General features: G+C 45.0%; 1 protein-coding gene across 1 annotated transcript in view; it reads right to left on the bottom strand.

Moving 5' to 3' along the window:
- Positions 1 to 24286, bottom strand: part of PGAP1 (post-GPI attachment to proteins inositol deacylase 1) — an 868977-nt gene that overhangs the window by 712717 nt on the left and 131974 nt on the right. Inside the window, exons 3-4 of the mRNA XM_086955415.1 lie at positions 13621 to 13796; positions 6359 to 6530 (exon numbers count right to left, since the gene is read on the bottom strand). Of these exons, the coding sequence (XP_086811541.1) occupies positions 6359 to 6530; positions 13621 to 13796 (348 nt within the window). The remainder of the gene's footprint in view (positions 1 to 6358; positions 6531 to 13620; positions 13797 to 24286) is intronic.

A 24286-nucleotide genomic window follows, 5' to 3' on the forward strand; every position in this document is an offset into this window, starting at 1 on the left:
AGTACTGGATACCCTCGCTCCGGAGCTCTCGCTTGACCGCCAGGAAAGAAGTCCGTTTTCGTTGGGTCTCATACGTATAGTCTGGGAAAATGTTCACCTGGCTATTCTCCACCTGATAAGGGCCATTGTGTCTGGCAGCGTTGAGAAGCAGGTCTCTGTCCCGAAAGTGTAATAAACGCGCCACCACCAGGCGTGGGGCCCGACCTTGTTGCGGTGGCCTCGCCGGCACCCTATGCGCTCGTTCCAGGGTATAGAAGGAGGACAGACCCTCCGGAGCCACCTTGTCTCGGAGCCAAGCTTCTAGGTAGGCCACCATGTCGCCATCTTCGATCTTTTCCGGCAGGCCAACCACTCGAATATTGTTCCATCTGTTACGCCCTTCAGCGTCTTCCGCCAGTTTCTCCAAAGCATCGATCCGGGACAGGGCATCTTTCATCGTCGCGGCCAGAGTCTTCTGCGCTGGCTCCAGAACCTTCACTGAGCTCTCTATCTCCTTAACTCTGTCCGAGAGCTTGCCGTGGTCCGCTCTGAGGAGGCCCAAACTCGTTGCAACCTGGGCGAGGTCTTGCTGCAGGGCTGATCGCGTGTTTGCGATCGCCTCCAGGACCCGGTCGAACTGTTGCTGTAGGTGGGGACCACCAGAGCTCTCCAGGTCAACCCGATCGTCCTTATCCGGCGCCTCCGTGTCCGAGGCGGCCGGGGTGGTCCCTTTGGGCCCCCTTGGTTTCCCCATGGCGGGTGGGTCTCGTGGGGGAAAATTCGGCAGAGTCACTACCACGTGTGGGCGTCGACTATGGCTCTCCTGGTACGTGGTCTTTGTGAAGAGGGCCTCCGATCGTCTTCGCCAAGGGTTACCACTCCTCCGACTCTTCTGGATGTGCCACTGCCGTGTCCAACGAGGGGGAGGCGGAGGCGATCGGCGCCAATCTGGGTAGGCCTGTCGGGTCGAGGAAGACCTCGAATGAGAATTACCAGTGCTGCCGGAGACTTTATGGCGCCAGGTCGCCGTGCTGCCCATCAAGTGCCAGGGCTCCGGCGAGTTCAGGTACGCAGTGAGAGGCAGCCGGGCGTGTCTCGTGGTATTGTCGTTTCGCCCAGGGCCTCCGGCCATTCATGACCAGCATGCGCCGAAAATTCGATTAACACTCCCTTCAGGGATGGCCACAGTGCCCAGACCCTTCCAAACCATACACCGGACGGTCGCTTCTCTGAAAGATAGGATGTGGAGAAGATGCATGTAGATCTGCTAAGCGTCCACTGGTCTGGGGTCTCGGCGAAGCCATCGATAAGGTCCGGGCGCCATCTTGGGCTCCGCTCTGTGTTCCTCGCAACTTCGCTTTTTCGTCGGAACAACTGGTTTTCGAGTGTCTCCGGGTGTCACAGCAGGTCCACTCCAACCCGATCTTCAGTTTTTGGGGGTCGGGGTGTCCCACGGCCCCCGATCTGCAGGATAAAAACTGGCTCAGTCCCGGAGCCGAGCTCTCAGGCGACCATCACCATCGGCGTCCAAGCCACGCCCCTCTCTGATCACAAAGAATTCACGTATGAGCATTCACATATTAAGTGCTTTCATTTGTTAAGGGACCCAAGTCATGCTGGAATTTCTCAAACAGTGCTCGTGAATGGTGAAACATGCCCGTGAACGCTATCCGAGTGGGTCGTAAAATAAAATAAAACGTCAAACCAAACTCACGTTTAAACGCAGCGGGCTCGAACCTCTAATACTGTATGAAAAAAGCGAGATCGTAAGCCAATCGTTCTGGTCTAAGACTGTTCAGAAGTAAAAATATATTGAGTCTTAGTACTAACCGCTTTCGTCTTGGGGTATGGTTTCATCTATCGTGAGACCGGTCTTGCCTGTCTTCTGATGTTCAAAAGCTAGTGTTGCCGGTATCCGTAACATTACTTCCGTGTCACGTGGACATCGGAGTAAACAGTAAAAGCAGACTACGCGACCAAGATCAGGGAGAAAACAGACTTGGAGCGTCAGAAAAATAAACTCAACTCGAAGCAAAACATCCCGAAAAGTGATGGTAAAAAAATGTAAAATAAGTAAAATCGACGTGTGTATGAACCCTCATTATACTCATTGAACTATAAAAAATAATAATAATAAATAATGAAAAGTTGCAAGGAGGTTGTGCCATGATATAGGGAGTGAGTGTTATATGCATGGGCTTTAAATGCTGATACAGTACAATCATACACCATTATAAACCAAGGCAATGGGTGCACTGCACCCTTTTTAGAATGTAATCCAACTGTTATACATGTTTGTTACAGGTAACAAGAAAGTTCAACCCGATCATTGAGTCCATTGGGTTTAAGGGACCCCAATAACTGTATCCAGTGGCTTTCCCTCTGTAATAGAAACTGGTTGTTGTCTCTTCCTTCTTTCTTTTCTATTATTTCAAGTACAAGAAACTTCAACTGCGAGATGTTGTGATGGGCCTCCATGAAGTGACATGAAACTGTAGATTTACTGGTTTTTGTGCGAATGTTCGATTTGTGCTCCACAATACGGGTCTTTATTTTTCTTTCTGTTTTGCCAATGTATACCTTCCCACATGGGCATTTCAACAGATAAAGACCATTAGGGGTGTCACAGGTGGCTCTGACCCTCAGATTAATGTTATGTCCTCCCATGGGGTGTGTCATCACATTGCCAGTGATAATGTTATTGCAATTACTGCAGTTGAAACACGGCCGTGTTTCTTTGTATTGTGTTGGGCCCAATGTCTTTTGTTTCAGTATTTCACCCAGATTTTTACCCCTTGTATGAGCAAATAGTGGTGTTGATTCAAAAATATTATTGAAATCGGGTTCCAGATTCAGCATTGGCCAATGTTTGCGAATGACATTTTTAAATCGTGTGCTGGAAGTAGAGAATTTGGATACTGCAACAATTCTCAAATTGTCTGTTTTAACATTTGGAGTAAGCAAATCCCTTCTTGATTTTGTTTGTACTCTTTCTTCAGTTTTCTTTATTAAAGATTCTGGATATCCTCTATCTTTGAAACGTTCGCCCATTTCTTTTGTCCTCACTATTGCTTTCTGAGTGTCTGAAGTGATTCTTTTTGCCCTTGCCATCTGGGAAAATGGAAGGTGTTCCTTTAGTGAAGTCTGATGGAAACTTGAATAATGTAACATGTTGTTTCTGTCTGTGGGTTTGCGGTATATATCCGTTTCAAAACCGCCTGGTGTTAGTTTTACTTCTACGTCTAGAAATGTCACACTTTTTTTTAGAAATTTCCCATGTCAACTGGATGCGTTTATCCTGTGTGTTTAGTATGGATAGTGCCCTTTCCAATTGCTCTTCTGTACCTTTCCATACGATGAAAATATCATCTATGAATCGTACTAGTAATTTGATATTGTCCTGCCCTATTTTATTTGAAAATATATATCGATCTTCGCATTGTCCCATGAAAATATTAGCATATGCCGGCGAGGCACAGTTGCCCATTGAAGTGCCCACCAGCTGTTGGTACCACTTGTCACCATGTCGGAAATAGCTTCAGTACAATGTAAATAGGATGAGCTCCATGAGGAAGGTTTGTAAAGGTAATTCTAAGTTTGAATTGACCAATGCTTGTTCTATTGCCTCTATTCCTGAGGCGTGGGGGATTGATGTATATAGGGCTTTTACGTCAGCTGTACACACAATCAGTTCCTCATTTTCTTTCATGTTTATATTTTGAAGTTTGATTAGAAAGTCTGATGTATCCTTGATATATGTGCGCATTTCTTTGACCAAGGGTTGCAAATGTTTATCAAGGAATTGGTCTATTGGCTCATGTAAACTGCGGCACGTTGATACGATCGGTCTCATTGGTGGATCCATGAGGTGAGAGATGGACTTTTCGGGTTCTGCTTAATCAGAAAATTCTTGGTTCTGTTATTTATTATGCCATTTTCTACTGCCTTTTCTATGATGAGTTTCACTTCTTTCATGTACTCATTGGTGGGGTTGCCCTCCAATTCCATATATGTGTTCTTGTCCGAGAGGTGTACCATTATTTTGTTTTCGTACATGCTAGAATTCATGATGATAAGGGCTCCGCCTTTATCTGCTTTAACACATGTGATTTTTTCGTTGTTAGCCAATCTTTTTAGTATGCCCATGTCTTTTTGTGTTATGTTCCTTCTGTTGGATCTGTTATGTTTTATTTTGTTTAGATCCTGTTTCACCATTCTTTTAAATAGGTCTAAGGTCTTATGACTGATTGGTACTTGAAACGTGCTGTGTGGTCTTAATCCCTTCAATTGGTCGTCTTGTTCCTCGGTTTTGTCCGGTAGAATGTTATCAAAGAAATGTCTGAGTCTCATCTTTCTCATTAACTTAAAAAAGCTCTCTTCTAGTTCCAATGTATCAGTGTCTGTGGTAGGAACAAACGATGTTCCCTTCTGTAGTAGGTTTCTCTCCTCCATGGTTATATTGTAGTCTGATATATTAATCACTAGTTGTCCTTGATCTGTGTTTTTTTCTTCTCTTTGTCTTTCTTGGGTACTGTTGTGCTCCTGGTGTTGGGGTGTTCTTTTTCTTTTGTTTTTTCCCCTCCTGGGTCTTCGACTGGGGGAAAGCCTTCCTCTAAAAAAGTACTTGTTGTTGCTGAGGCGCTTGTCTTTCTTCGGTTCTGGGTGCTGTTCGTGATGTGCCCGTTTGTTGAGTTCTTCCTCCTTGGGGTCTATTAGAACTGTCACTTCCAGAAGATGATGTATCTGTATACTGTGTATAGGGACGGTTTCCCCTCCTTTGGGCGTATACTTCCGCCCAGGTATACACCTCAGGTATATAATCTAGGGTGTCCCTTTTGAATTTCCTGATTTTTCTGTCGTTTATTTCTCTGAAGTGTTTGGCGATCTGATCATTGATATCTTCCAAGGATTTGGACCAATCCTCAGACGTCATCATGTTTGTTAATTCTGTTGATACCTCAGCGATTTCTTTGGTTAATTCCTCCAGAATACTGGAAAGCTCCTCAATAATTAATAAAATCAAGTCCAGAGAGCACTTGTTCAAAATGGCGTACCATTTTTCTTGAAAGTTTTTTGAGTTCTTGCATAGTGACGGTTTTAATGCTATGCGGAGACCGCGAGGAATTCTTTGTGATCTGTGGTACCGTATTAACGTGCTGGCATGCAGCTTTTGATTGACTTCCCTTTTTGATAAGTAAATCAGTTGTTTTAATTGTTGTTCCTTGGTTTTTTGGGTGGGTGATTGTGTGAATTCTTCCCGAATTAATGCTTCATCATCCTTGAAGGCGAAGGTGTCTGCTCTTTCCTCTGTACTTCTTGCTATGTCCTCATATGACATGATGATTTATTTAGATGGTGTGCTATCAACTCCTGGTAACGGATCAGTGGGAAAATTATCTGATGGGTAACGCTATAAACGGAAAGCGTCCCCCATCAGCAGCACCTTAAATTGAAACCAAATTCAATCAAAAATAAGTCTTGAATATTTCCAAGCTGTGCATCAACTCCACCCACAAGTTAATATAGAAATGTCATTTCTGTCTACTAAAACATTCTCAATTGTTACTGAAGCCGATATAAAGTGATACTACGAATATTATAAGGCATGTGCGTATGCAGGAGTATAGTTTTACCTTCTACAGTTATGGGACCAGAGTTTCAGAGAGGCAGGACTTACATTAACAAACTCTAATAGCACTACAGTATTGTTATGGGAAAGCCACTTAAACTACTGAAGACGAATGTTCAGTGCTAGCCATAGCAAAAGTGCGTATTGTAACACCCGAGAAGAGTGACTTATAGAACACTTCTGCATGGCCCCTATAAAAGGATAATTTACAGGTTAAACACCAAAATAGAAGCATTCTGCTGCATCTGGGGGGTCATTCAAGGTAAGACTATGTTAAACCCTGAATGATTGACACTGACACACACATCGCCGAAGCCCCACACTTTGTATCTTTGGATAGAGAGGCAATACTATATTTAGAACTATACTCTGACGCCTTTAATGTCTATTGCCAGGTCTGAGTAGACATTACTTAATTGGGTTTTGGATTCAAGCATTTCTGTATAACTTGCTCTGGAAATTTAAAAGGTCAGAATCTGTCACTGCTACAATGCTTAGAGAATGCTTTATTAGGTAAGGATCCATATATAAATACGGGAATATGTTTCCTACATGCTGTTATCAACTTCACTCTTCCCCTTTTTACCTTCTCCTACTCCCACCATTACCTACTGGACACTATCTGCTGTGAATGGGAGCAATGGAAACTGAGCAGAGTAGTGGCCAACTGTTAGTTTGACGACTGTAAAACTGCGGTTGTTAGTAAAATAAAGATTTTTTTTAATGAAATTAAAAAACAGCTTAACTTACCAATCAGATATTGGTCTGTAGGAAGCACTGGTGCAACATGAGGTGTAGCTTGTGTTACAATGAGGTTAATCAGCTCAGGATTAAAACTCTTCAGGGCAAGCAATGCTCTTGCAACAAGACCACCCATGGAATGTCCCACAAGTACAACACTGCGGGGTGCAAAATCTCTGCCCTTAAAAGGAAAATGCAAAGTCTCAGAAGTTAGTTACAACATATCTGGGTACATTTTAAAAGAGCAGTCTCTATCAACATCCACTGCATTATCATATCTTATTAAGCTCATCTATTACAAACATATTATTTATCAATATACTATATTTAAAATCTACTTTGATTTCAACATAAATGTGTGACCAAGTACACCACAGAACTGAGGGGTATGCTTACTCATTGATGATGCTGTCCTAATCATATAAAGTTTATAAATGAGGGAAACCCTGAAGCAAAGCCCGGCGAATAGGAAAACGGGCTTGGAAACGCGTTGGCTTGTTCACGAACATTTAACTCGCAAAGGGCAACAAATAAAACGGTGTATACCTACTGGTGTACACAGTCAACAGAATAAAGTATTTAAAAATAAGCATGCCCTTTTGAGACCAGTCCTCTACTAGATAGAAATAAACCAGTGTAGGTCTGGTGTTAAATTAGTTACTAGGGTACAACTTAGAATAGGTTTGTAGAAAGTGTACTGTGAAGTGTTAAATGTATAATTGTTTTTCAATTGATTGTTCTTTGGTGTAAAAAGTGTATATATAACTGTACGTAGTGAATCATTGTTTTTGTACTGCAACATATAAACCTCAGACAACCTCAAAAGTATATAAGGTGATGTAACTTGCATACCGCATAAATATTCATCAATACACAAGGATTAATTCTTTAGGGTTTAAAATCTGCTCAGAATAAAAAAAGAGGCAGAATTGAAACGTGACCGGGTTCCCTTATTTATAAACATTGTTACGTCATCCTACCCAGCCCCGCAAAGGACACAACCCCACTTTTTCTATAGTCCTGATCATATAGACAGTCCCTAGTGCTTGTGGTGAGGCAGACTCCAGCAGGCGGCTGGCGCTGGAGTAGTATTGTCATATGAAACCCCTGCATATCTATCTTTCCCACAGTCCTATCATACCTGTAAAGTCGCAATGTGTTCTCACAGTTAGTAGCGGCACAAATGAAGTGCAACAAAGTATTTATATTGTGGTTTCTAGAATAACGTTCAACATTGAGAAGAGATTATTTTTGGCACTGCTGCTTTTTAGGTCTCGCTAGACCTATTGTTACCGAGTTCCTTGTGAAGCGACCTAGATCTGGCCACGAGCGCCGATTACATCTCGTGGACGCGCCCCCTCTGGCCCCGCCCCCCCAGCCGTGCACATCTCTTGCTCCAACTTTGCACAGCCAGTCAGCCTTTCAATCGCGCGCGCGCACACACACACACACGCACACACCATACGCACACACCATACACACCTCACACACAGGTGCCAAGCCCCACTTACCGCCTCAGCCGCCTCTCCTGACTTCTGCTGCCATCCACTCTGAGGGCGCACACAGCCAGCCACCACACGCGCGCTGCTTACTTTCACTTTACATCCCCCCACCAGTCATCGGATCTTTTTACACACGCATGCATGCATGCATACATACACACACAGACACACGCGCACACACAGGCACAAACACACACACAGACTCACGCGCACACACAGGCACAAACACACACACAGACACACTCGCGCGCGCACATGTCCCCCCACCCCCCCACTCCCACCCCACTCACCGAGTTCTTTTCCTGTGTCCCTCTCTCCTTCGGCAGGCAGCGGCAGGCAGCGGGTCATCCTTAGCAGCAGGCGGGGCTCTCCACGAGCATGGGAGCCCCGCTAGCTGACGCGCAAATCTTCCGGCAATCTTCCGGCTGACGGGCACAGGAGCGCTTCGGCACAGGAGCGCGGGGTAGGCTCCCGTCGGCTTCCTGTCTTTTTGCGGCCCCGCCCCCGTCCCAACACAGGTTGCCTGGCTTCCTGTACAAGCCGGGCTGCGGCGGTGAGTTTTTATTATACTTGTTTTTAGCGCAATACGACATATAATGTAAGTGATAGCAAAATAAATTATTAACAGTGTCGGGAATGGCACCACCTCAGTAAATGTTTAATTGTGTTGTGATGAGCATGCCTTAGGTTTTTATTGTTCTAAAGTTCAATGTAAGTGTGTGCATACACGTTTATTACTTTCCATGTACAAACAGGCTTGCGCCTTCGGAGATGCTTTCAATGGACTAGTGTCACTGATGGTTCAGCGGCCGAGCCAGCCGGCGTTTCGTCTGCTCATTTGCTGGTTCCAGAGGAGGCTGGCGCGAGAGATATCTAGGTCTCGAGACTAGGTTAGAGGTAATGAAGGACACTGTGCCTGGGCCGTGCTATCAACTGCAGGACATTCGAGCACCAAACAACACCCTGTCCTTCGCCTGTGCTGTCCCTTTCTGGACCTTTCTCAGAATGCAATGTTTATAGAGACTTTCTCGCCAGTCAAATGTGAAGTGCTCTGAAACGGTTGTTTTTTTTGTTACATTTGGCGCTTTCGAATTAATTTGTACCTTGCTGCATTATACTATCGCGGTGTTGTCTCTGTAGAATATTTGCCTCGGTCTGTGTTCCATCGGTAATCCGTTTAACCCCCTTTGTGAACGTTAGGGGTCTGGGAGTTGAGCTGACAGGATTGTCTTGTTTTCAACTTCCCAGCTCTATCGAGATATGTCATCGGGACAATCAAGGCGCGAGTGGATTTACCTGGGAGGGTGGGGTGGGGTGGGGAGGGTCGCAACACAAAAAGAAACAGGATTGTGGGGTTTGTGTGACCACAAGAGGGGCGAGCACGCAGGAGGGCGCGACTATTCTTGTGCTTGAGTGTCTGCCATTTATTGCAGTATTATACCTCTACTTGTATTGTACTTTGTGCCCTGTTGTAACCTGCACACATGTCACGTTTTCCTCCTGTAATGCACCGTTTGCTACCTCTTGTATTTTGTTTGCTCACAATTGTCATTTTTGCCTCATGTAACTAAACGTTTGCTTTTGTAATTTGTTCACTTGTAATGTTCTCCTCCTGTATCAGTTCTGTTCCTATTGTGAAGCGCTTTGACACTTTCGGGTAAAGTCCACGCTATATAAAAACGCATAAAATCACTCTATACCGGTGTGTGTTGAATTCCGCCTGCTTAGGACCTGCACTTCTCCTTGCTCCGGGAGGGTACCCCTAACCAGGGATTTTGAGCAGGGGCTGGAACAGGGTTGAAGGGAAGTGATTCTAACAATGGGGCTGTCAGAGCAAAGCCTGTCAGCTCTAGTCTCTGACTGCTGAATGCCAGTACGCCCCTCCCCCCCCCCTGCTGAGCCACAGGGAATTCATTCAGTTGAGGCTTATTTTCATAATGAAAGGATGGTTCACTTATAAGGACATTGCAGGCCCTGCACCACATTGTGACTAACAGCACAGGGACCAATCACTCTATATTTGTAAGGTAGGGTGTGCTGTCTTCAACGTAAGTCGCCCCAGAAGAAAACAAAAAAACTAAGAAAAGCAAATTTGTTGTTAGTTGGCAGAGAGAGCTTTGGCGCCCATGTGCTGAATTTTGTGTGAATGTGTGAGTGCGTGCCCGGCCCTGCCAGTGATGGTCATAGTGTGGTAGCCCAAGCCGGTGACTCCGGATTTACCAATAAAATTTACCTGCACCCACGTCTCTTTTGTGGAGAGTATGCCACATTTTGGCAACGAGGATGGAATCCCATCCTCGTCGCCAGCTACTATGTGGGGGTCGGAGCAACAAGCAGGCATCAATAATCAATCATACAGCATTTGTAAAGCGCAGTAGGAAGCAGAGACCAGGCAATGTGAGCATTGACTCATTACACTACTTCTATGCCTTGACAGTGTGCCTGTCTCCCCTCTGTCCGTACCACCCCCTTGCAATTCCTTTTTACATCCTGAAGTGAAGGTCGCGCTGCCCCTTAAATGCTAATGCCCATCTCTTCTTAGCCTCTTTCTGTAATCATGACCAGGTCTCTCCTCTACTCACATCATTTCATGTATCTCTCTATGGTTGTGACTACGGTAGCACATACGCACAAGCCAGACTTAGTCAAGTCAATGGCATTTGGTGCACAACATTCATCCTAGGTTGAGTGGTTGCTTTTTTAGGGCTCGCTGGTACTTCTTCCGAAGGATGCGTCCAGCTGGGAGCCTTTTAGTTACCTGACTCGGGGGAATGAGGGACAAAAGAGTGTTACGAGCTTGGATTTGGGTGCGCTAACGCGCACGCCCAGCCCGGCGCCGTGCACGTCCCCTGCCACAGATTCCCTGAACACAGACATACACACATGCACACGCAGGCAGGAAGGCACACACACGCGCGCACCCTCCCCTACTTCCCCCGACTCACCGGAACACACCCCCCGCCGCACACACACACAGGAGCGCACCTACACGCACGCACACACACATACAGAGACCGCCGCCATACAAGCCCCCCGCCCCCCCGCTCGCTCTCACCGCTCCCGGTTTCCTTCCCGCTCTTATTGGCTCCACAACCGGACTCCAGAACCCAATCAGAGGCCGATCACCCTGCGCAAGATAGCAGCCGGGACAAAGGACGACAGACGAGAACGTTGCGAAGCAGTGCGCGTGCGCGTGCGCAGCTAAAGGTCACGCCTACCAACATGCCGCCCTCCGGTTGCGTCCGCCACCGCCATACAAGCCCACCCCCCCCCTCGCTCTCACCGCTCCCGGTTTCCTTCCCGCTCTGGCTCCACAACCGGACTCCAGAACCCAATCAGAGGCCGATCACCCTGCGCAAGATAGCGCCCGGGACAAAGGACGACAGACGAGAACGTTGCGAAGCAGTGCGCGTGCGCAGCTTAAGGTCACGCCATGCCGCCCTCCGGTTGCGTAAGCGCTATGTGACGGACTACGGTTTGCCACGATCGATTCCCCAATGAGTTTGTTTCTCATCTTGTAATGGTCTTCCTACACGGAGCTAGTTCCAAACACTATGCTTATTTTGCAACAATTATTTTAGAATATCTGAAATGCAGCTTTTTTGGCTGCTCTAAAAGGAAAGTTTAGGCGGTACTAGGGAAGATAACTAACAACTCGCTTAGCCCCTACCAGCACAGACACAAAGTACACATATTTTGTCACGGGACATTAAGCGCATGCATTCTACCAGCACCCTGCAACACTGGGGATTTACAGGAATCCAAACACCATCGTAAAGTACTCGAACAACAATGATGTCTGTCATATAAATGTCACAATTTTTTTTTAATATTTCACTTCTGTTCTTGGATTTTCGTGAAAATACAACACATATTGCATTACAAAAACTATAGGTGTCACATTTGTGAAAGCTAAAACTATTGGCATTGTAAATGACAAAGCTATTAATTTACCTATTTTCAAAACCAACACATAAATAAAAAAAATGTCATTTACAATACCAATAGCTCAAACTTTCCTAATGCGAGACCTATTGCATTGCAAATGCTTGTTTTGTGTATGTAAGTGTTGCATACAATTCTAAGGGCCTTCGTAATTAGAATGTGTCTTAAAGGTATGTGGCCAGTATCACCGACACAATCCAAGTAGTGAGCAGGAGAACACCGAAGACTCGTGTAATGCTGAGTGATCCTTTTTATATGTGGAAAGCATTCTGAAAGCAGGTATAACATCCAAGGTGTCAAGGTGTGATAACAGTTATGATTCATCCTGCTATGAAGCAGGACTCCCTGGGGTAATGCAAGGTCCAACTTTATCCTCCTTTGGTCCTGGTTGTACCTTAGTACAAGCCGGCAGCCTACTCTGATTAGTTCGATGATTCACCCTGATCTAGAACCCGTTTGCAAACTTTCTGTGGTACACATTTTCTATCTTGTTCTTTGTAGTTCTTACCTCCTATATACTTAGACAGACTATGTCCCAGAGACAGAGTCCTGGTTGCTTGCGTGTGTGTCCACGTGGGGCACTATGCAAGTGAGCATCAAAGAGGTCTTGTTAAGATTGGTGTTACAATATTCGCAACACACGGTCCTGTTTTCATAGTCCTACATGTCATGTTTTGCTATTTGGAAAGTACTCATGGTAACGCATGATCTGGAACCCCCACTGCAGCCAGGATATTCCAGGAGTCTCCACAAAAGGGAGGTGGATATGGGTTGTATGATAGAACAATGCAGGGAAATACTCTGCATGCCTTTTTACCTGGCAGTTTTTTAGATTGCATATTCTTTTACAACGTATGCCTTTACCACGCAATGTTTATATATATTTATACATATAAACAATGTATTTGTATTTGTGGGGGGAGACCCCCACACCTCCAAACTTACCTTAAATGCATGGTAAAGGCAGACCTTGTAAAAGCATAGCCATTCTAAAAAAACAGGTGTGGTAAAACATGCGTAGTAAAGGTACAACATGGTAAAAACCTTGTTGTAAAGCCTGTTTCCTGTGAATATGCCTGTATCTAACTCTGAAGATGCCATCGGTACATAATAGTGCCAAGTATGAGCTTAAAAATGTCTCACACCCAAAGAACAGATTTTGCTATTTTCCCTGCGGAAATATTGGGAGACTTTAATAGCAGAGAAAGCAATGAGATGTTACTGTTTGAACACTAACAATTTTTAAAGTTAGTACAAGTTCGATCATGTGGGAGGAAGGGTGATTTTTTTTACCTTTGACAAGCTAACAAAATCAGACAAAAGTTTCAGGCTTTTGCTAAACCTTTGGATTCCTCTTCTTAAGGCACTCTTTGCCTACATCTCAACTTTCATTCTTCAGGCTGCCAGAATAAAGGCTCTGGTCATGTATACATCTCAATATTTATAACAAATTACCTCGGTTTTCGAAATTCCTAATATTCTCGCCCAGTGAAATTCTACCAATGCAACCATTACCATGTTATTTTGTGAAGAGACATGCAAATAAACTGCAAACTGCTAAGGTTGTCTCAGGGCCTCAATTGCTGGTGTTCAAGGTTTTAGATCTGCTACACCGCAGAGGAGCAGAACCAGCAAGGTATGAGGTGACTGCTGCAAAAACATAGCCAGAGTCGGTCTAGTATCACAAGCAGGATAGAAGCATCAGTGGGAACCAAACAAACTGTGCATCAAATCAATTTCAACAAAGACATGCAACATGTGCAATAAACAAGTTTGCTCAAACTGAAGGCCGTTTTGTGAGCATCTCTTACACAAACATCTTACCTTGTATAGCCTCAAGATTGCTTTAATGCACTGGTGAACAAATTTGGTCTGTCGCTGTAGGCTACCTCCATAAAATGCGACTAGCTCTTCATTTAGGTTAACACTGAAGACATTGAAGTGGTATTTCAAGGCAATATTTTCAGCTTTTCTCAGTGCTATGGAACCAAGCGAACGAGCTGAAAGATAAAGAAATCTATTATGACGTTCTTTAAATATCAGGATTATTATCCCAAAGATACCCTTCCTACATCCAGTCTCTGGACATGGCCTGTTGCTCTCGCATGCCCATTTCCTCTGCTCCTCATTATTTATTTTTCACAAGTACTTCCTCAACATGGCCTTATATGTCAACTCAGGTAGCAGCTTTTCTAACCAGATAATTAGTTACTGTACCAAGGCAAATGTTCAAGCAGGCACATAAAAAGATGTTTTTAACTGCAGTTAATTTATTCGTTCACTTTTTACTATTGCAGGATGTTGGAAGTCTAACAATCAAATAGCATCAAAAAAGATCCAGTGCTTACAATTAAGTGAAAAGAATGTGCAGTGATAAGTGTATAATAAAAAACATCTATCAATTAACAGCAAAACACAAAGTATGACTCCTTGGGCTATTTTAATTCGGTAAAAAAGTAGTCAGTAGGTGGTATATAGTCAACAGCGTTTCTACCTCTAAAGGTGTGTGGTCATCAAACCAGACACTCTGTAGTTTAGGCTAGTTTCTAGGTCCTGATGAATCGCCACTTGGTCATTCCTGACATAACCAGGCGAGAAACATGTTGACCAATTAATTCACTAGGCTATCTAGGATCATTCTATGGCAGGACCGGAAGCTCACATTAGGCAGCTCTATCTCCACTTTTATTTTCAACTGCAGCCATTAAAACAACAAATCAAAAAACATCATTTCCCATGAGAACTAGGGAAAAGCAACAACAACTTCAACATCAGTAATGTCCTATCATGATACAGGCTCTCCAACGACTCCCCCTGAGGACTGTATCTCCCTCTTTCTTCGCTGCTCCAGCAGCCTAAGATAAGTGTGTTGTGCTCTTCCCTCTATTTGGTGATCTCTTACTTAGTTATCTAAGTCTACTATGGGCATATTTTTCTATGCAACATCGTTCCATACTATGTGCTGCTGCTGTTTGTGCTAACGTGACCTTTTTTCCACACAGCGCGGCAGCAGGAACTTTCTTGTTCCTTTCGCGGCCGCTCTCTCGTTTTTCCTCACTGCTAAGCTCCGATCGTGGTGCAGGCTTCCGACCGCAAGGGGACCAGCGATAGTTATTTCCCGCGTCTATGCGCCTCTACCCCTACAAGGCCGTTGTAGCTCTTGTCTTCCGCTCAGTTAAACGCGGTGACTCACGCACGGCGGCCAGTTCTCAAACTCAGGGGAGGAAAAGATACGCTTGAGCAGAGATTAGGCAAGAGCCTTTTTCTGAGCCCCTGACTGGCGCAGAACACCGCGTCACGGGTAAGATAAGTGCTCTTCACTGAAGGGACCCACCCTGGCAGGTGACACCCTTTGTAAGAGCAGGGAGCAGGAGCCTTTCCAGTAATAAACTTGTGCTCTTGGATGTGCTGTTATCATGGATGGATGGATTTCAAGACTGTTATGAGGAGGATGAAGAGGAAATAGCCTACCTTTCCATTGATGACAGTTTGTCAGGTAATGGTTGCTTCTATATTTAAGGCGGTAACACAGGTGCTGCACCCTTGGAGACAAAGATTCTCCAACTTCAGCCTCGGAGACTAAAGAACCCTTGAACAGAGGGAAGACTCCTCAAGGGTCTCTGAACCCCTACCTCCGGGGCAGCCTTCCACCTCTGCCTCACTGTCTAAACGTTAGCGTGCAGAAGGGCTAGGGGTGGTTTTGGGTGCATTTGCACACCTAAAGAAGGCTTTCTTGGATTCCCAGCCCCCATCCAACCCCGCCCACCCATCGAGTGGTCTTTGGGAGGGGCGGGGTGGGGGGATCCGGACGACTTGTCCCACACCTCAGATGGAGATGGGGAACCTAGCAGACCCTGGCACCCTGTGGTGGCTGATCCTGGGGTGGAACCCCTGGTAGCGGGAGACATGTTGAACCCGGATGATTTACTGCACCCCAGATCGGCAGGTGGCATCATACATAGCCGCTAGACTTAAAAAGCCATTAGACAAGGAGGTCAGGAGCTGCCTATGGGCAGAATGCCCTCGCCCGGCATTGGAAGAAAGGGTGTCACTCACGCCGGAGATTGACGCTAAGATGGCGACCTTCCTAGCAAAATTCGTACGCAACCCAAAGAAAGGGATCGATCGCTCTTGACGTTCCTGCCAAGACAAACTCTTGGACGTGGCGGTTCCACTTGCAAAGATTCCGGACATGGCAAAGGACGCCAAGGAGTCCAGGGCCCTCATTCCTCCAGAGACTCTGTCCAGTTGGGCCCAGAGGGTGATTATCTTCCTGGGAAATGCGACATTTCCACGGAACGTCGTTGTTCCCTCTTGATAAAGATAGATTCGAAGTTGGGCGAGCTCACCACTTCGGGGGCGTAAAAGAATTGGGAACATTTGTAAACACTTTTGCCTCCCTGGACAAGGCTCAGACATATATTAAGCGTACCTTTACACTTTGTGTTTTTGGCGGAGCCGATCGTGGGAGAGGGGTGCTCGACCGGCCGTGCATCCAATCAAGCTCCCTACTGAAACAGGGAATCCTGTAGAGGCCAGTGGCAGGACCCGAACAAGATTGGAAACTTCTATCACACACGCTCGTACCAGAGACGGTGAGGCAGCAAAGGAAGAGGCAACGGCTGCCATAATGCTCAACAAGGTGAGAGTTCAGAACACGGTGGGTATAAACATTGGGGGCAGACACCAACTCTTCTTACACAACTGGGCAGCTCTGACCTCGGATGCTTGAGTCCTGAAGACTATTAGGGGTTTACAGGTAGAGTTCTTCGATTGCCCCACCCAACCATTCACTCCAGCCCACTATTTTGTTCCTAGGAATTTATATCCCTGATAGATGGTGCAGTTTCCACCTTTTGGCAAAAAGAGTGATTTTTGTATCTACCTTGCATCCACGGGTTTCCTCCGCAACATTTTTCTGGTGGAAAAGTGGGATGGGGATGCCGGCAAGGTATACATCTCAGGGAGTACAACAGGTGGCTGGTCTATTGCCACTTTAAAATGGAGGGAATTCCCCTCCTCAGGGATCTGCTACAGAGTCACGATTGGATGTTCCGTTGGACCTCAGAGATGCTTATGTTACCATCCCCATATTTCCCCCTCAAAGCAGTTTCTCCAATTTCAATGGAGATCCCAGGTATTCGAATTTGCATCCCTACCTTTCGGTCTATCCTTGGTGCCCTGGTACTTCACCAAGGTAATTAAGCCGGTGGTACAACACCTGAGGGAAAGGAGGGTCAGGATGATAGTCTACCTGGACGACATCCTCCTGATGAATTAGTGCTCCCAGCGTCTATTGTATCATCTACAACTTGCGATTTGCACCTCACAGTCCCTGGTTTTGTGATCAACTAACCGAAATCCATGCTGGTTCCCTCTAAAAAAATTAAGTTTCTGGGTTTCATGGTGGATTCGGCGTAAGGCACCCTAAGCCTTCCCTTGCGCCAGCTTTCAAAGATTAAGCACGAGCTCAAGCGAACCTTGGCCCCATCCAAGGTCTCTCTTTGGAACCTCACCAGAGTGGTGGGCTTCCTCTTGTCCTCTATACAGGCCATCTTCCCAGGCTAGCTGCACTACAGGGAGCTGCGGTGCCTCAGGAGCTCGCACCTGCACAAGGGGCTGTTATATTCCCAATTTGTGGCCCTGTCCGAGGAGGCGAAGACCGAACTGCGTTGGTGGATCTCTCATATGGAAGTGTGGAATGGTTCAGCCATTTTTGGCTCGCAACCCAACATAGTGATCAGGTTGGATGCCAGCGGCACGTGCTGGGGGGCTCGATGTGGGGATATATCAACAGGAGGAAGATGATCGTTCGAAGAACAACGTCTCCAAATAAACTGTCTAGAGCGGATGGCAGGTTCCTTTGCAGTACAATGTTGGACTAAGGACAAAGAGCAATGCTGCGTACTTCTAAAAATGGACAACATTGCAGTGGTCTGGTATGTCAACCACCTAGGTGGGACAAAATCAAAAGTCTTTTCGAACCTGGCCCGAGATCTGTGGGAATACTGTCTGAGTCACCAGATCTTGCTCTCAGCGGAACACCTCCCAGGATCCTCCAACCAGATTATGGATTGGCAATCTTGCCACTAGCACGACACAAGCCTGTGGAAGCTACACCCGAGGTGTGCCAGGAACTTCAAGCTCGCTGTTATCCCTTTTCAATCGACCTCTTTGCCTCTCGCCTGGACAATCAACTGGAGAGGTACTGCAGTTGGCACCCGGATCACGGAGCAGTGGCGGTGGATGCGTTTCTTCAAGACTGGAGCACAGAGAGGGCTTACGCCTTTCTCCTCTTTGCGATGATTATGCAGCTGTCTGCTGAAGTTCGGAGGCAACACGCGGATCTGGTGGCGATTACCCCAGTTTGCAGATCTCAAGCTTGGTTTCCAGTTCTGATGGAACTTTCCTGGGATTTTCCAATCCATCTACCCCTATTTCAAGATCTCTTTCGGGATCCCCAAGGGAACCCTCATCACCTGCTTCTCTCTGGGGCCCTGCATCTCATGGCGTGGCGGATTTCAGGGAACGCTGGAAAGTGTAAGGACTTTGTTCAGAAGCTGCCTCCCTGCTCACCAGATCTTGGGCTGAAAGCACTAATAAGAGAAACAGCTCCGCCTGGTTGAGATGGGGGAGTTGGTTTTCTCAGATACAGGTGGATCCGGTGGGGGCAGATTTTGTCCACATTTTAAATTTTTTAGCATCATTGGCTTCAGAAGTTCTAGCTTATAGGTCAATCAACACGTTCAGGTCAGCCATCTCTGCAGGCCACACCCCGGTGGGATGGTCATCCAGTTGGGGAACATCTGCTTCTGTGCAAACTTTTGCAAAGTATTCGGCTTTCCATTCCCCAAGAGCCCAGATATTCCACTCTTTGTGATGTGAACAAGGTTCTTAATCTCTTTAAGTCATGGCCTTCTAACAAGTACTTGGCGGCACTCTTATGTCTGATTTTCTGGTTGCAGGGTTTCATCAGAGCATTGGACCCTACAGGGAGGGTAAATACCCCAGAGGGGGTAACTTTTCATATATCAAGAAGGACTAAGTGTAATTCGAGACTGCTGTCCTACCTGTTCTTCCCGGATGTCCCAAAGTTGTGTGGGGTAAGGACCCTCAAGGCCTATGAAGTCATTACTGACGAACTTCGACCTCATGGGGTTAAATAATTATTCATTGCCCTTACTAAACCCCACAGGGTGGCCTTTCCCCCAACCCAACTATATCTAGGGGGTTTGCTGGGCCATGCAAGACACGGGGATAGATACATCCCACTTTGGAGCCCACTCGGTACGGGGGCAATGGCATCTAAGTCCTTCGGCCTAGGCGCGCAGCTGGAGGACATTCTGAACACCGCAGATTGGACCTCGGGCTCTACCTTTAAGAGGTTCTATTTTAAGCCACTAGTAAGTCTGGCTCCTTGCTGGTGGATAAGCTTTAAATTAACCCAATCTGAGCCTCTTGTCCAGCCATAGAATGAAAAATGTCCTAGCTATCGTAAAGGAGAGTTTCAATTCTATAAAGGACTTGGAGGTGAGGATTAGCCCACCTGTGTTTGCTACTTCCCTCCCGAGTTTTTTTCTACTTACGGACCTAAGTAAAGTTTTCTTCTGTTGAACATCTATCAGTTTGATTCTCATTTCTGGTTGTTTCTCATGCATTTTGACAATGCTTAGACACTGGTTCTTTCATGATGAGCATGGCTAGGTTTTTATAGCTTCGCTTTGTTGTTACAGGGACTGAATCGGCTAAACAGAAGTGAGGTGAAGATTTGCCAGCTGCGATTGCAGGAAGAAAGAGGGAGACAGACAGTCCTCAGGGGAAGTCGGAGAGCCTGCATCATAATTGGAAATTGCTGATGTTGTTGTTGTTGTTTCTCTCTGGTTCTCATGGGAAATTTAGTTATTCGATTTGGTGTTTTAATGGCTCTGGATAATATAAAAGTGGAGAAAAAAAGCCTAATCCTTGCCTCAGAGTCCTTAATAGAATTGAATCTTTCCTTTATGATAGCTAGGACATTTTTCATCACATCCCAAGGTAGCCATTACGTTTACATTAGGCCAGTGATCTCATTAATTAAATTGACTGATCCAGAGTATCACCTAACCAACTTTAATCCACTTTTGCCACCATTCTACACTACATTTTTTAGCCCACACACCCTCACTTTACCATCATGCTATTAAAATGATCTCCAGAATCAAGCCCCCTTTTGGGTGTCCGTCGGGCATTGCTGCGCCAGCCCGAAGAGGAGCTAGCGGAAGGATGAAGCATGACACCCATTCGGGTGTGTGAGGGCTGTGTTCCTATTAGAGCGTATTCCTTTCCCTGGAACCAATTGTCTCCGTCTTCTTTCACAAGGAACTAAATACAAGGGTCTACTCATAGGCGGGTTGCTGATGATGTTGGAACAGAAGGGTCAGCTATTACGAAAAGGTTCCAAATAACAGAAGGTAACAGTAGAAAACACTTAACAAAGACTGAGGGAAAATTGAGCTTACAGGACACCATGGAGCAGGAACGTGAGGAAAGATGGACAAGGCCATGATTATAAAGAAGGAATGTCTGTTGGGGGGGGGAGACAGAAACCAAATAAGAAATAGAAATATGAAGGGTGGGCCAGAGAGCCAATCAGGGTAAAAGTCCAACATATGTAGAGAAGGAAGGTCGGGACTTTCATAAATCCATCCCACTTTCACCCATATACAAATGTGGGAAAGAGGAAGATACCCAAGGTGGGAAAGACTGAGTTGCTGCTGTCTTCTCTGTACTGCAAGAAAAGGATTTACCACACGGCCCCAAACCTTTGGCAATGTTCTTTAAGGGGCCAAGTGTGATGAGAAGAAAAAAGAACCGTGCAATTCTGGCTCTCCAAACCTGAACTGTTCGAATTTATGAATTGATTTCAATAAGACTACTCCAGATACAGATTATTAGCTTTGTTACATAAATAATGAATTGCAAAATAAACATTGCGACCTATTTCACATATTCTATTAACTAAGGGTATAACCTGGATGGCAAAGATGGAAGCACGACTCCTTGCCAGAACTTACGCATTTATTAAGCATTCATTTGCAGGAGTAGGATATGAGAACGGCCGAACATTTATTGTTAGGACAGATTGTCTGTTGTGGTGTCATTTGCATTTTAAACCTGTCCACTACAGCTAAGAGCATGAGGCAGTGGGTCAGCCCACTCACTGGCTAATTTCACACTGATTACACAATGAGCCCATATAAACACAGAGTTGTGCCCTGCAGTGCCAGAGATTGCAATGGAATGAGTGAATCTTCATGTAATTACGGCATTTTGCTGCTTCGAAAGTAAAGGATTTCATCAGCACTAGAGTACGAGCCTGACTTAGTGAAGCACATGGAAAAACTGCCCCAGAATCTGTGATAGTTCTTTTTAGGTCAAGCCTGGGCAGCGCATGCCCTGCTCTGTGAGGCATCCTGTATTCAGGTAGGTGTTTGAAGCTCCACCCACTGTACTCCCATATTTTTCATTGGCTCGTGTCATTGTCCACTGTAAGCTGTGGCTGTTCATTGGTCAATAGGCTTAGCAGTCCCTCCTTAGTAGCGCCTTGTGTAAAGAGCGGCAGGAGGCAGACATAAGTTTTAAGTTATTTATTTTTAAAGTAGTAATAAGTCCCACTGGTGCTAGACTCCAGGCATCTCCTCAGTTCAGCTCCAACCGCTTCACTGAAGTAGAACCTAGATCACTAGGTTACAACAAAAGGATTCTAAATTACATAGCAAAAGATCTAAGAGATATCAGAACTACAAAACTAAACTACAATAGAAATAGAAGATATACCACATGTTCCTTTCTGAACAAAATGAAACAAACAAAACAAAAAACAAAATTAATCTAAAACATAATCAGAAAATTTCTTTGGCAATTTGACATTTCTTCTAGATGAAATAGGTAAATCCATTACAGAGGAATTCAAAGAAGTATCATTCCCCAGATCAAGGTCCACAAGATCAGAGGAAGGCAAACAAGCACTGTCAGGAACAGGATCAAAACATTTCTCAGCATTGTCACTGGGGAGAGCAGATTCAGGAACAGAACAAGCATTGTCATTGTGATTAGAATTGTCATTAGAAAGAGCAACATCATAAAACAAGGCACCATCTCCCATTTTGGAAAAAAAACGTTCTTGACCAGGTTTAAGAACTATCACAAAACTCTTACTCCACCAACCCTTGTCCTTGAGCAAGACGGTGGAGTTGGTGACATCCTCAACTTGAAAAGGTTCAGAGAACTTAGACGAACCCTTGGGAGTAAAAGATGGTTTAACAATTCTTACCCAATCGCCAATGGTAACACTTTTGTTCTTATAATGATGGGATAAATCATGATAAGCCTTACCAGACAGACGAGCAGAATGAATATTGTCCCTGGCCTTAATGATGGAATCCTCCAAACTGATCTTATTAGATTTAGTATTGCCAATTAAAGGCATGAACAAGCATCTAGGTTCCCTACCTCTCATTAAAAAATAAGGAGAGACACCAGTGCAAGAATTGGGAGTCAAGTGGTAACTCCAAATCTTTTCCTTTAAAAACTCCAAGACATCAAGTTTGCTCTCTAAAGCGGCCTGAACGCCTTCCTTAAAAAATCTGTTAGCCCTCTCCACCTGACCATTGCAGCGAGGACTATAAAGAGGAGCTCTGACAGCAGTAACACCAAACTTATTCAAGAAAACTTGCATCTTACTGGAAACAAATTGGTCCCCATTGTCCGACATCAAAGAGACAGGTGCTCCCTCAACCCTAAAAATGTTGTCCAAAAAACACACAACTTCATCAGTGGTAGGGTGTTCTACAAAAGAAAAATAAATCCATTTGGAGAAATCAACAATTAACACAATGAGAAACCTCATCTCTCTACCCAGACACTCAAAAGGTCTAGAAAAATCAATGGAAAGTCTTTGCCAAGGACCTGTAGGACCACTATCTAAAGACAACGGTTCAGAAGCAACCTTCCAGTGCTTATCAGAATTGATGCAAATGGAACAGTTATCAATGAATCTTTCCACTGAAGCATCTAAACCAGGCCACCAGTAATGGCACTTCAACAGCTTCTTGGTAGCAGACACACCAGGATGCCCAGAATGCGCTCACTGAATAATTCTATCCCTAAGACCAGCAGGAGGGATGAACAAATCTTGTCTTAGCAAAACATCGTTTTGAATAGACAATTCCTCGGAGACCTGAGCAAAACTTCTCAGGGGTAACTCTAAATTCTTAACAGAAGGCCAACCATTAGCGACATAAGATTTAACCTTCTGCAAAACACTATCATTAGAAAAATGATGACTCCATTCCTTCTCCTCAACACCAAAACAACAGAATTCTAAAGCGTCAACAGAAGCTACAACACATTCGTGCAGATCAAGAACTTCATCACTGGAATCATCAACAGGAGATAACCTGGATAAGCAATCTGCAGTAACGTTTTTTCCACCAGAAATGTGCTGAATGACGAAATTAAACTCCTGTAACCTCGCAATTAATCTAACTAACCTTGAGGAAGCATTACCACTTCTCACGCCGTCCATCATGTAGACAAGCGGCTTGTGATCAGTTACCAAAGTAAAAGGCCTCCCCCACAAGAAGTTCTTAAACTTTTCAACAGCCCACACACAGGATAGGGCCTCTTTCTCAATTGTGCTGTAGTGAGCTTCTGCACCCCTAATACCACTGGAGATGAAAGAAATGACACGTTCTTTGCCTTCAACAATCTGAGTGAACACCGTACCCAAACCAACAGTGCTGGCATCAACAGTCACAAAAGAATCACCTTCAGGGTCAAAAGTGTTTAAACCGGGTGCCTTAGCAATGAGATTAACAACCTTCACAAAAGCAGAATCGTGAATATCTGTCCACAAAAATTTAGCACCTTTCTTAAGTAATAGCCTAAGTGGCTCCACAACCAAGGCATACCCTTTCACAAACTTGGCATAATATTCGCTCAAACCAAGAAATGAGCGCAAGGTATCCTTGTCTTTGGGTTTACTACAATTTTCTAAACTGGAAATGATGTCTTTTTTTGGAAAGATGCCTTCAGGGGTTATTTTGTGGCCTAAATAATTAATTTCACTGACCAAAAATTTACATTTATCTTTACTCACTGTCATTCCCTTGTTGTTTAAGGTGCTTAAAACCTTTTCCAAGATTACATTATGATCAGAAATGGTCTTAGCAAAAATTAGTATATCATCCTGAAATGACTGTACACCTTTGAGACCATGAAACAGACTCTCAATCAACTTTTGAAAAACGCTGGCAGCTGACGCCAAGCCAAAAGGCATTCTAAGAAATCTATATAGGCCAAAAGGAGTGATAAAGGCTGTCAGATCCTTTGACTCCTCTACTAAAGTCACCTGATGATAGGCGGATTTAAGATCAATAATGGAGAAAAACTTTGTCTCATTTTGTGTCCTCCTATAGCAACACCACCTGTTACGTGTGTTGTTACTCAG

Source organism: Lissotriton vulgaris, chromosome 2_1, assembly GCF_964263255.1.
Source record: "Lissotriton vulgaris chromosome 2_1, aLisVul1.2, whole genome shotgun sequence".
Taxonomy (NCBI): Eukaryota; Metazoa; Chordata; class Amphibia; order Caudata; family Salamandridae; genus Lissotriton; species Lissotriton vulgaris.